Here is a 12,317-nt window from a genome sequence, read left to right as displayed (position 1 = left end):
TCAGTGAACTCTCTCCCAGAGACCTCTCTCCCAGGTCTTGGACATGGCAGGCCGGGAGATGGGCAGACTGGGTCCTCACCCCCTTCCAAGAAGGAATGTCCCAGTGGCCTGCCTGGGAGCAGGTGTGAGCCCTGCCTGCAACGGACAAGCTCCCAGCTTGTCCATCAGGATCTCTGCCACTCTGGGAAACATACTCTGGCCCTCAGGGACCTTGTCAAAAAGGGGGATACAGAATGGTTTCATCTGGGCCTCCCTGGTGGCACAGCGGTTGAGCGCTGGGTTGCAAAGCTGCCCGCAGCCTCTGCAGCGCCAGTTCGATCCCTGGCTGCTCTCCGGCCACCGGAGGAGGGTCCCACATGGCACGCAGACCTCTCCTGCCGCCCGCTGCTCTCCTCAGCAGTGTACTTCGTCACTCTGCCTGTTCTGTTCCCTGCTCTGGCTCTGGTGAATTCTCTCACTCTCCCGCGCTTCTGACTGTACCAGTGCTTGTATAAATAAACAAACAAACAAATAAATAAAAATAAATATTAAAAAACAAAACAAAACAAAAAACCCAGAATGGTTTCATCTCCAAGCTGCAGTTAAGCCATAGTAGACATGGACCAGCAAACTGACTGCAAAATGTGCATCCCCTCCCTCCCTCAGGCCAGCCCCCAAGAACCCACACCCAGCAGAGCAGAGCCAGCCAACCCACCTACCCAAGCCCTCTGGGCCCCCTGCCCATTGCTGCCCACGGGTCCTGGAGCCATCTTCGGAGCCACCCAGCTGGACTCCAGGGCTCTCGGCTGTCAACAGCAGCTCTGACAAAGCCCCTTTGTTACTTACTGACAGTCGGTGAACGTGGGCCGGTAGTAGAAGGACGGCACTTTGGACTCGTAAGTGGCTCGCGCAGCGTTGTTCCCATGGGAGGCCATGAACTACAAGAGAGAGTGCTGGTCAGCACCGAGGCAAGGGAGACCCCAGGACCCTGACAGACTGACCTCTGCTGCTCAGAGCTTCCCTGCTACTGCCCCCAGGAAACCCTGATAGGTGGAAGGGGCCCAGTGTCTCTCCAGAAAGCCAGTGACTAAGAAGATATCCCCCTCCTTGGGAGGGTGACTGAGCTCTGTCCCACCTTCAGTCCCCCAATCACCCAAGGCTGGCACCCCAGGGCAGACCTGTGCCTGCTGCCTGAGATGCCCTTTTCTGCCTCATGCAGCTTGCAGCTAATGGGCCAGGCACCACGAGTGACCTGTGAGCAAGGAGACCCAAGCAAGGCCCAGACAGATGGCAGAGGTCAAGAGCTCAAGGGCTTGAGCACATACTGTGAACACTGCTAAGGAACAACATGCCATTTGGTGTTAAAGTGAGCTACCTGGGAGAGGAGAAAGGCTCTCAGGAGGTCACATGCCAGGGTGTCTCTAGCATAGGAAACAGCATGTGCAAAGGGCCTGGGGTCAGAGCACTTGGGCATGTTGGAGGAGAGGCCCTAAGAGCGGCTGAGTGTGGGGAGTGGGAGGGAGGCCAAAGTCCTGACTGCACGGAGGCCTCAAGGGCAAGGGGTGGAGTGAGGGGTCTGGGGTCTAACCCTGCAATCTGCCTAACCCACCCTCCACCTGACTAAAATAATCCTGCCCTCTAAAGTCATCATGTGTTGAGAACCAGAGGATCCTGAACATGAAGGACCCAAGAAAATCAATTAGAAAAAAAAAAAATCACAGTAACACTTCAACAAAAGGCTGGCGCCTCTTTAGAGTTAGAATTCTAAAGTCAATGGCTTTTCTATATAGAACATCAGTCAGCTAGGAGATATGCATAAGAGGAAAGACCCTATGTATGATAACAGCCAGGCAACTACCTAAGAATCAGCGTAATAAAAAATGTTCAAAGTCTGTGAAGAGGAATTTCATGTGCTCCTAAAGATTGCTAAGATACCTCAAAGACCTGGTACATTCTTGGTGGGGAGATGGGAAATACGTCATCTCATGTTAATCTATATATTTACTTGCAGTCCTCAAAAAAAAAAAAAGGAATAGAATATTTGAAAGCTAACAGTGATTTTAAAGTTCAATTGTAAACTAACAAGTAAAAATACACACCAGAAAATTCTGAAAAATGAAGACTCCCCATCCTATATTACAACACGGTAGAATGGCATCACAAATAAAATGGATACCGACTAGAAAACCTAACTCAGTGAAGCAAACAGAGGTCTAGATATGGCTCCAAAGACATGGGCGGGGTCATACACAGTGATGCTGCGTCTCCAATCAAGGGGAGGACATCTGTCGATTATCAGTGGGGTTGGCACAACAGGTACCCCCTCAGAGAAAAAGCTGAGTGGGATATGCCTTTCAGTAAAATTAATTCCGATTGAATCAAATATTTAATCTCTAAGATTAAACAATAAAAACAGTTGATAAAAATCATAGAGCATCTTAAATAACGTTAAAAAAAATAGCATGTTTTCATGGCTTTAGATTAGGAAATGGATTCTCAGATAATGACACCAAAAGCAGAAGCATAAGAACAAAAGAAACACATGGGACTTCATTAAGATTAAAAACTTTTGTGCTTCAGAGAAAAGATACCATCAAGACAGTGTGCTGAGCCATAATGTTCAATGAGAAAAGTCAGACACAAAAGTTGTTACTCTGTGATGTGTCCAGAACAGGCAAATCCACAAAGAAGAGGCAGAGTGGTGAGTGCCACAGGCTGGGGGGACACTAGTAGGGACAGGTCTCCTCTGAGTAATGGAATGTTCTGGAACTAGATACAAGTGATGGTTGACTACATTGTGAATGCACTAAATTCCACTGGATTGTTCACTTTAAAATGGTAAATTTATGTTATGTGACTTTCACCTCAATGTTTTTGAAAATTACATAGAGAGCACACAAGGATATAATCTGTACTCTTTCATTAAAAAAAAAATAAGTTAAAAGACAACCCACAGAATGAGAAAAACTATTGCAAATACTGTAACTGATAAGGGACCAGTGTCCAGTCTATATATTATAGATGTATTAAATATATATATATCCCTTAAAAAAAAACCCTTAACTCAATAATAAAGACACCTAAGCCATTTTAAAAATGAGTAAAGGATTTGAATGAACACATCTTCAAAGATATACAAGAGGCCAAGGAGCACATGAAAAGATGCTCAACATTATTAGTCATTAGGAAACTGCAAATCAAACCACAAGGAGATACCATTTCACCCCCTAGGATGGCTAAAATCAAAGACAGACAGTAATAAGTGCAGATGTGGAGAAATTGGAATCCTCATATACCACCGATGGGAACACAAATCCCACTTTAAAAATCACAATGAATGTTCACAGCAGCATTATTCACAATAGCTGAAAAAATAAGACAACCCAAATGTCCCTAAACAACGGAGTAGATCAACAAAACTTGGTGTGTACACAAGAGAGACTATTCAGCCAAAAAGTGGAGCAAAGCAGGACCCATGTGCAGCACAGGGAACCTTGACAACTCCACGCTGGGTGAACGACGGCAGCCCTGTGTTGTGTGATCCCATTTCTATGAAAAGTCCAGAATGGGCAGGTCCACAGCGACAGAAACTGGTCTTTCTACTTGAGTCGGGGCTGGGGTGGAGGGGAAATGGGGAGTGGCTGGGGACGTGGACAGGGTTTATTTGGGGATATGAAAATGTTCTGAAATTAGATAGCGGTGATGGTCGCTGGCCTGTGAATATACTAAAATTGTCCTCCTCAAAAGGGTGAACTGTATGGTATGTGAATTAAATCTCAATAAAGCTGGTCTGAAAAAAAATCCTAGGGTACAGCAGGCCTGAGCATGCTAGAACCCCTAAAACCACAAAAGAAAAGGTTGATCAATTTGAGTACATCAAAGTGACAAAGTTTCCATTGCAAAAGCCACCCTGACCAGAGTCAACAGACAAATAATCTAGAAAAAAAAGTCTTCAGCTACTGTCTCCAAAGGTTAAACCCCCTGGTAGATAAAGAGCAACTAACACTCAGTGAAATGCGGCCCGGAGCCACCTTCTCGTCACAGAGGAAAAAACACAAGTATTCCCCGACATCAAGAGAGACTCGACTCCATTCGAGATGAGAAAGTGCTGATTGAAGACTCCACAGGACACGGGTTTTCGCTGCTCAGTCCGTAAAGAAAGTCCTGAGCATGTGTCACACACTGAGGACCTAGAAGCAGCTCCGCTGGGAAGTTTGGCAAACTCTCAAGGGTGACCGGCTCGTAGCCTGTGACCTTGTACTTCACTTTCTAGGAATTTAGGTTTCCAATAAATGCCACTTGACGAAATGAAGCATCTGCGAGGCTGCTCACGGCTCGGAGGTCACGGTGGGGAAAGACTAACCTGCCCGTGTGCTGCGGAGGGGCCGTGAGGAAGTGTCCACACCAGGTCACTGTGCATTGCTGATGACCAGCAGAGTCCTCGCTCCCCAGGGGAGCCCACATCTGGAAACCCGGGGCGGGGGACCCCCCTCTCACTGCTGCTCTCCCAACCCTGTCCACCCACTCCTGTGTGCAGGCGACCGAATTACCCCAACACACGAGCAAGGTGGAGGTGATTGATAGAAAGACGCGCTCCATCACCACCATGCACGGTGTGTGCAAAGGCATGGAGCTCTGACGTGTATGACACGGAAGAATGTGGAAAACACTCAGTGTAGGGGCGGTCAGGAAAAACACATCCTACAACCCTGTTTACATTCACACCCACCGCCAGCAGATCCCAGGACAGAAACTGGGCAGATGAGGGCGGCAGGCTTCTTCCAGGGGGATGACAACTCTCACAGTGACCGTGGTGGGTGGTTGCAGGTCAGAGAAGAGACTGGACGCCTCTGAGTAGGGCACTCTGGGTAAAGTGGATGGCACATGGGTTATAGCATGATAAAGCTTGTTTTTAAAAAGAGATTAGAGAAGAATGTAAAATTCTGGGGGGAAAAATACATAAAAAGAAACAGGAAGGGGTCTCCCTGGTGGCACAGGGGGTTGAGCGCAGCGCTGTGAAGCTGTCCGCAGCCTCTGCAGTGCAGGTTCGATTCCCGGCCGGCCAGGGAGATTCCCACACGGCGCGGCAGACCTCTCCTGTCTCACCCGCTGCTCCCCTTCGGTCCGTCTGCCTGTTCTGCTCCCCGCTCTCTCTGGTGAATCCTCTCACCCTCCCGCGCCTCTGATCTGTACCCCAGTTCTTGTATAAATAAATAAATCTTTTTTTAAAAAAAAAGAAAAAAGAAACAGGAAGGGAAGAGACATGAATCCATGTGTGCAGCTCAGCAAGCCCTTTGGCCCGGGGTGTTGCAGCCACTCCCACTGTGCTCTCTGGGGAGGTGGGGGCCTGGGCCGGTCTCACAGGGGGCTCACAGTCCCTCTCCCCCAGTCCAGGAATAGCAATCCCCCCTTTCACACATTCAGAAGGCAGGGAGAGACCCAGCCTCTCATGGCGGTCTAGCACCCTCAGGCCCCTTGGAGAGCGCCCTGTGTTTTAATACAGAGTAGAAGGACTGATAATGTAAAGGAAATGAAGCAAAGCCAATCTCCTCTCCCCATTACCTCCTCCCTTCAGCCCCACTTTTCCCTCCCTGCCTCTCCCCCTACCTTCTCCCTCCTACCCCATCTGTGCCCCACCACCTCACCCCCTACTTTCTCCCGCTCTAGTCCCCATGCCCTCCCTCCACCGCACCCCACCTTCTCCCTGCTCCCTACACAGCCACTGCTGGCACCAGCTCCCCAGTCTCTCTGCAAACCTCCTCATGAGTGTTCACGGGTAGAGTGGGGGGTTTCCTACCACACATGCCATTGGGGTCCCATCCCCCCCTTCCTTACATGGCTTCACACCAGGTATGTCCTTTTTTAGCCTGGCCCCAGAACCTCCATCGTGCCACCATGGGGGCCTCCAACACTTTCCTGACCACTTGAGTCTGGCTGTTCCCAACAACAAGAGAGTGAAGGTTTTGTGTGCTTGGGTGGCTTGTTAATGCGGATTCGACCCAGCAGTTGGCCTCAGCCAGACCCTGCATTCCTAGCAAGTCCCCTGGGAATGGCCCCCACCTCCATAGCACTGTCAGTCTCACTGGGTGGCCACCGGCCTCCTAAGGCCCTTGACTCTCAAATAGCAGGGGGCTTTGCTGCTGGCTCCTGGCCCAGCTCGCCCCACCCACCACAGCTCCAACAGGGGTCAGGATTTCCCCAACTCACCCACTGCACATTCTCCACAGTGACACCCCAGTTTGGAATGCTGTCTCCCAGCCTGTGCCCTGGTCCCACTCCACTTTGTTCAGGACATGGGACCTCACCCGCCACCCCAATCTGAGTCACCACCCCCTGCCCAGTGGCTTGTTACCTGGTGTCTGCTTCATTCCCTTCCCTCCCTCCAGCCTTCTCGGGCCAACGACCCCACCAAATCTCCTGAAACAGGCTCGATAGACAGGGGCGAGATGGATGATGGATAATGGACGGCTGCTGAGTGAAGAGGGTGCAAGAACGGATGGATGGATAGAAGGATGGGCTGATGGATGGAAGGGTAGGTGGATAAATGCGTGGGTAGAAAGCGAGGGCTTGACATGTGTGACCGTGGGCTTCCCACAGCAATTTGCAATAAAACCCTGAAACTGAGAGGGCCTGTCACCCTGCACAGCTTCTCCACACAGTGGCCCCTGAATGCCAGGTGTGGGAGATGGCGCTGGAGCCCCAGGCACCGCCAGCGAGGACAGATGAGCCGTCCCTCTGTGACCCTTCCCTTGCTTATCGCTCGGCAGCTCCCCAAGAGGGAGTCAGGGAAGGAGTCAGCCAGAGGATGGGGTGCAGGGGGTTGAACATAGGAGGGGCTGAGGTCCTGACAGCTGGCCCTGGGCTTCCCAATGCCCTGGCCCACCTCTCCCCTCAGGTCCCCACCAGCCTGAACCCCTCTGGAGCAGTGCTGACCCCTTAGAGGTTAGTCAGGAGTGAGTCTGGAGCACCGGGAATGAAGGGAGCCTCAAGGTGTCCCCCACCAAGAAGGGCCAGAAATGAGGTCACCCAAGGTGGCAGTGGGACTGGCCAGGTCTCCTCCCACCCCTGCCCCCCCACCCCGCCCACAGTACCTCCACTTGGGCCTCTTCCCAGGCATCCAGGCGGACAGACTTCACCTTGCTGACCTGGGGGATGTTCCGGTGGATTCCGGAGCAGCTCAGGCAGATGAACACTCCCAGGGTGTAGGAGGCCCAGTCAGGATCTGGAAGGCAAAGATCAGGTGTCCATAGAGGGCTAACCCAGAGGGTCAACCCCAGAGGGAGACAGCACTGGACCAGGGAAGCCCTAACCCCACAGAGGCCTCTTTCTGGCCTCAGTCTCCCCATCTGTGCAACAGGAGACTAAGTTCCACTCTGTAGACCCTAAGCTTCCAATGACCAGCCCCACCCCATCATCCCAGCTGCCCCTGGGGATGGAGGCCCCCTGGACGTCCTGAGGGAACAAATGGAGATGACAGAAATCTAAGCATGCACAGGGCAGGGCGCTAGATGCCAGCCCCAAGTGTCGAGTTTGTCCCATGTGACAAGGACACAATTAGGGGTGATACATCTTGATGGCTTTACTTGAAAAGGGTCGACAAAAATCCCTGTGTGCTTGTAGACGTGGCAGCGCAACAAGACGCTAACAATCTTGAATCTAAATGGGACGTCGGGTTTGAAATGTTTTGCATTGAGGAGGATACAGCTTAATAAACTGAGGTGATAGGCGGGGGGGGGGGGCACCGAGGTATTTTTCTCCCAGTTTTGTAAATCCCAGGGTGATGCGCAAGGAAGGGGACTGCAGCTGCTGGGACAAGCCCCAAAGAGCGCAGCCTCCTGCAGGGGTGCGTCACCTCCAGAAGACTTTCCGCAGTAAGTAAAGGTTTCCCTGGATCCGGCTGCCCCATGATTCTGGCTGAGGAGAGTTCTCTGGGAGCCCAGGGGGCCTGGGCTGTGCCCACCCCCAAAACACCAATAGTCCCCCCATCCATCTAAAAGCACAGTGCTGATCCCCCCAAGTCACTCCAGCCCAAGGTGCCCAGGAACCTCAGACCCTGGAACATGTCAGTTGGGTGGATGCCCCGTCTGGGGTCTGAACTTTCCTCTGTGATAAGCCAGAGCTACCAGGTGGCTTGTCCCAGTGCGGGCCAGCTCAGCCCAGCCCCCTGCCCTCCTGAGAACGGAGCCCTGCCCCTCCCTCGGGGACCTCTAAAGAGGTCACCCCAGTGCGAGGCAGGTCAGAGCCGCTCCTCAGAAGCTAACTGTGAGAGTGTACACTGTGGGCCACTGTGAGAGTGTACACTGGAGTGTGCATGTCTGTTTGTGGGGTGTGCATGCACAAGTGTGTACATCATGAGTGTGCGAGGAGTGTGTACATGTGTGCAGAGGCATGCACGTAGGAGTGTGCATGCATGAATGTGTGTTTAGGGTGTGTATGTTTGGATATGTTTGTAGAGCCAGGCACATGATATGTAGGTAGGGGTGCATTGTGAGTGTGCAGAGGTACACATGAGTGTGTGCACACTAAGACAGGCTGTGCCTGTGTGTGTCTGTTTGGAGGGTTGTGCATGTGAGAGGGTACATGTGTAGGTTCTGTATATAGGGTGTGTATGGTGAGTGTGTAGGGACATGCACTGTAAGTGTGCACATGTGTGTATAAGGGCATGTGAGTATGAATGTGCATATGTGGGTGTGTGGGCCTGTAATGGGGGCAAGCACCCCGGGTCCTGAACCCAAGGGGCTGGGGGGTGGCCTTGCTCCCACTCCCTGACTGGCAGCCAGCCAGGGGCACCCGGCCACACCCGTGTGCAGAGGTGTGTGGTTCTATGTACAGGCTCCTCACTTGCCGCCCTGACAGCCCAGCTCACACTGTCCCATCCCTGTGGCAACTGCAGGGACCAGGAACTGGCTCTAGGGGAGGAAGCAAAGGGACATGGCTTCTGAGAGGCACACAGAATGGAGAAGTTTGGGGAGAAAAACAGCCGTGTCATTCTCCAGGCCCCTGAGCCCTCACTCGGGCAAACTCCGTGGTGGGCTTGTGGCACCCTAAGCCCCTACCTCCTGCAGTGATGGCCATGTGTGTGTGTGGGAGGGTCATGCTGGCCATTTATGGAGATTGGCTGGTACAGGAAGGGGCTTCTGGTGGGTCTGGGTTAGTGGTGGGGGGGGGAGTGTACCCCCCCAGGTATAGGTTCCTGGCCAAGGGACAGGGAGGCTGGTCCTCAAGGTCACCAGGAGGCCCCGTCCCAGCCTCCTCCCTGCACTGGTGTTGGTTGACTTCAGTGGCTCCCAGTTAGAGCTAGGGAGAGCAGGGGTGGGCAGCAAACAGTCCAGACCCTGAGGCCTCAGAGCCTTGATTTGGGGTCCTTTCCAACATAGAAGAGCTGTGAGTGAAGGGGCCCACCACAGCCAGATGAGTTCATCTGGCTTCCTCACTTTTCTCCACACCCCTCTGCTGCCCGCCCACAGGCCACTGGCCCGGAAGCCAGGCAGGACCTTCAGATGCACATGACACTGACTTTCTGTTTGGAACTAGTAGTGCTTCTCAACACTTCTCTGCCTCAGGGGGGCGCCCCCCACCATGGCATCATCCTCCCATGCACCTCTCTGCTCCAATGTTACCCTCACTTGGGACCCTCCCCAGGTGCCCCCATTCACAAGACCCCTCATGTTTCTTCACCACACCTGCCGGTCCTGGCCATTTTCCTTTACTTGCTGGCTTGCTATCACCATGCAACGCCAAGACACCCGCCCCACACACACGCTGTACGCCACCTGGTATGCACGCACGGTGCCCAGACTGCGGCACCGCTTTACAAGCCTCTTCTCCAAGGTCCCTCCCCACTCAGGGGGGCTGCTTGAGGAACACCAAAGGAACAACCAGTCCCTCCACCCCCACCACCGTGAGGGTTGACATAGGGAGGCACTTTGACCTGTGGGCTTGGCCGTGGCCGGAAGTCAGGACTCTGACATATTGAGGTTAACAGAAGGCAGAGCCTGTGCATGGGGGGGACCCCGGAGGGCGGGCCGCATGGGGGCTTGGGTGTGAAGATCACATCCCCTGCTCTGAGCCTCCTTGGGGGTAGGAAACAGAAGGACCCTGGGGTCAGGGAGCCACAGACCAACCTCCAGCCCAGGGCTTCCAGCAGGACAAGGACAGTGAACACCCCACTGTGACCGAGTGTTTACCCGCACTGGAGACTCTCAGGCTGCGGGTGCTGGGAGGACAGGAAGCATTCTGGGCACCAGCCCGCATTCAGCCTGAGCTGCCTCAGACCCTGCTTTCTCACAGGGGAGGCCCTTGGAAGGATTCCCACCCAGCCTCTCCTCCCCAGAGCTGCGTAGACCATAAACCAAATGGGTTTGGTTTTTTGTTTTTTTTTTTAAGATTTTATTTATTTATTTATTTATTTATTTATTTATTTATTTATTTATTTATTTATTTATACAAGCACTGGGTACAGTCAGAAGCGTGGGAGGGTGAGAGAATTCACCAGAGCCAAAGCGGGGAGCAGAGCAGGCAGCAGGACCGAAGTACACTGCTGAGGGGGAGCAGAGGGCGGCAGGAGAGGTCTGCGCACCATGTGGGACCCTCGCCCGGTGGCCGGGGATCGAACTGGTGCTGCAGAGGCTGCAGGCAGCTTCGCAACCCAGCGCTCAACCGCTGCGCCACCGGGGAGGCCCTCCTTCCTAGCTTTCTCATCCTTCCTAGCTGTGTGTCCTAAGGCAAGTACTTACCTGCTCTGTGCCCAGTCTCTCCCCTGTAAAGTGGACACTGAGATGCCCAGTACACATGAAGTGCACAGAACAGCACCGAACGCACAAATGTCATGTGGTGACCACAGGTCTCGCCCACTCAAGGTGCTTCAAAAATACTAAAGGTGGAAGGATGGGAGCCAGTCCAGGGCCACTCTGGGTCGCCAGTTGGGCCCACAGTCCACCTGCTCTCAGAACTCACTGTCCACACACTACATGCCTGAAATGCCACCCTTGGGCCTGTGCCTCTGGGACTTAGAAAGCTTCTCAATCAAGAACCCTGACTTTAAAGGGGTCTATAGCTCAGGGTCACCTCCAGATCTCTCCTTCCAGGTCTCCATGTTCACTCCTGCCCCAGCCCCTACCAACATCAATGCGCAGCGCCTTCTCTGAGGTGGGGTGACAGCCCCTGCCACCCAAGGGCAGACCCTCCGGGTGCCCCTCCCCCTGCCCCTCATCCATCCTCTCGCTTCCCCCTGGCTCCCCTGGGGCTGTCACTGCTCTCCATCTGTCCTGCCTTCTGCCAGGGCGCTCGGAGGTGACTCAGCCGTTCACCATTTCCGGGAGAGGGAGATGGACTGAGCCACCAGGCAGGTGAGGAACACGCTGGGGCTAAGCCAGCAGGTCAGGGTGTGCCCTCGGCCAAGGTCCAGTGGAGGGGACTTGCGATAGAACTGCAGCTCTGGCAGAGTGCCGTGGCCCTTTGCCCCTCCCAAGGCTGAGGCCCAGTGTTGAGCAGGGCTGAGATCCTGGGGTGACAGCCAGTCTGCTGGCTCCAGGCCAGAGGCAGATGGACAGCTATGGTGGGGAAGTGGGGCACAGGCGTAGGGTTCAAAGAAAGTACTTATCCCAAAGGTTACCCTTCCCCACCCACCCAACCCTGCAGTCCAGGTGGGGTGCCCCTGTACTTTCTCCTTTTCCTCCGTCATCACTGCCCAACAACACAGCGGGTGTTCACTGGCCTGTGAGTCCTGCCTCCTCTGGAAGCTACTCTCCAGCAGGGCGGGCAGTTTGCTTCTGTGCTCCAAGGGTTCCCATCACTGAAGACATGCTCTGCACACTGGATGGGCCCCAAAGATTGAGGCACAAACCTTCCCCTCTCGCCCCACCTGCCTCCCCCGCAGCAGGGGTCCCTGGCTCCCTTTCCACTGAGAGCACATGACCCTGACCCCCCGCTGCTAGCTCTCCAGACCCCTTACCTCCTGCCTGGACCAGGGCCTCCTTCCAGCACATTCCTTCTTGTCTCCCACACTTTCAGTGGCCCTCTCCTGGGTCACTCCTGTCAGCACCCACTCATGCTGCCAGATTTCCATTACCGGGAGCCCATTACCTTCCAGGTAGCTTCCAGGTAGCCTCCCAAGGACTCTGTCCTGGCCCCCCAGCCCCTCCCCTTCTGCTTCATCCCCACCACCCCACCATCCTTCCTGGACAGGGCGCACCTGCAGCCTCTCCTTGCTAGGATCTCTGCTCTCCTGGTTGTCACCCTTGTTTTAGGCTAGATCCAGGAGGTGGTCACACAACATTGGGAATGCTCTAAGTGCCACCGAAATTATTCATTTTTATGGACAAATTTTATTTTATGTG

At 53.7% G+C, this 12,317-nt stretch overlaps 1 protein-coding gene across 1 annotated transcript in view; it reads right to left on the bottom strand.

The window, feature by feature from the left end:
* Window positions 1–12,317, bottom strand: part of ADAP1 (ArfGAP with dual PH domains 1) — a gene marked incomplete at both ends in the record, with an annotated part of 45,785 nt that overhangs the window by 20,385 nt on the left and 13,083 nt on the right. Inside the window, 2 exons of the mRNA XM_084250871.1 lie at window positions 826–917; window positions 7,071–7,201. Of these exons, the coding sequence (XP_084106997.1) occupies window positions 826–917; window positions 7,071–7,201 (223 nt within the window). The remainder of the gene's footprint in view (window positions 1–825; window positions 918–7,070; window positions 7,202–12,317) is intronic.

The sequence above is a fragment of the Talpa europaea genome, assembly GCF_964194135.1.
Source record: "Talpa europaea genome assembly, chromosome: 12".
Classification (NCBI taxonomy): Eukaryota; Metazoa; Chordata; class Mammalia; order Eulipotyphla; family Talpidae; genus Talpa; species Talpa europaea.
The sequence above is the reverse complement of the archived record's forward strand: the minus strand, read 5'-3'. Positions and strand labels throughout refer to the sequence as shown.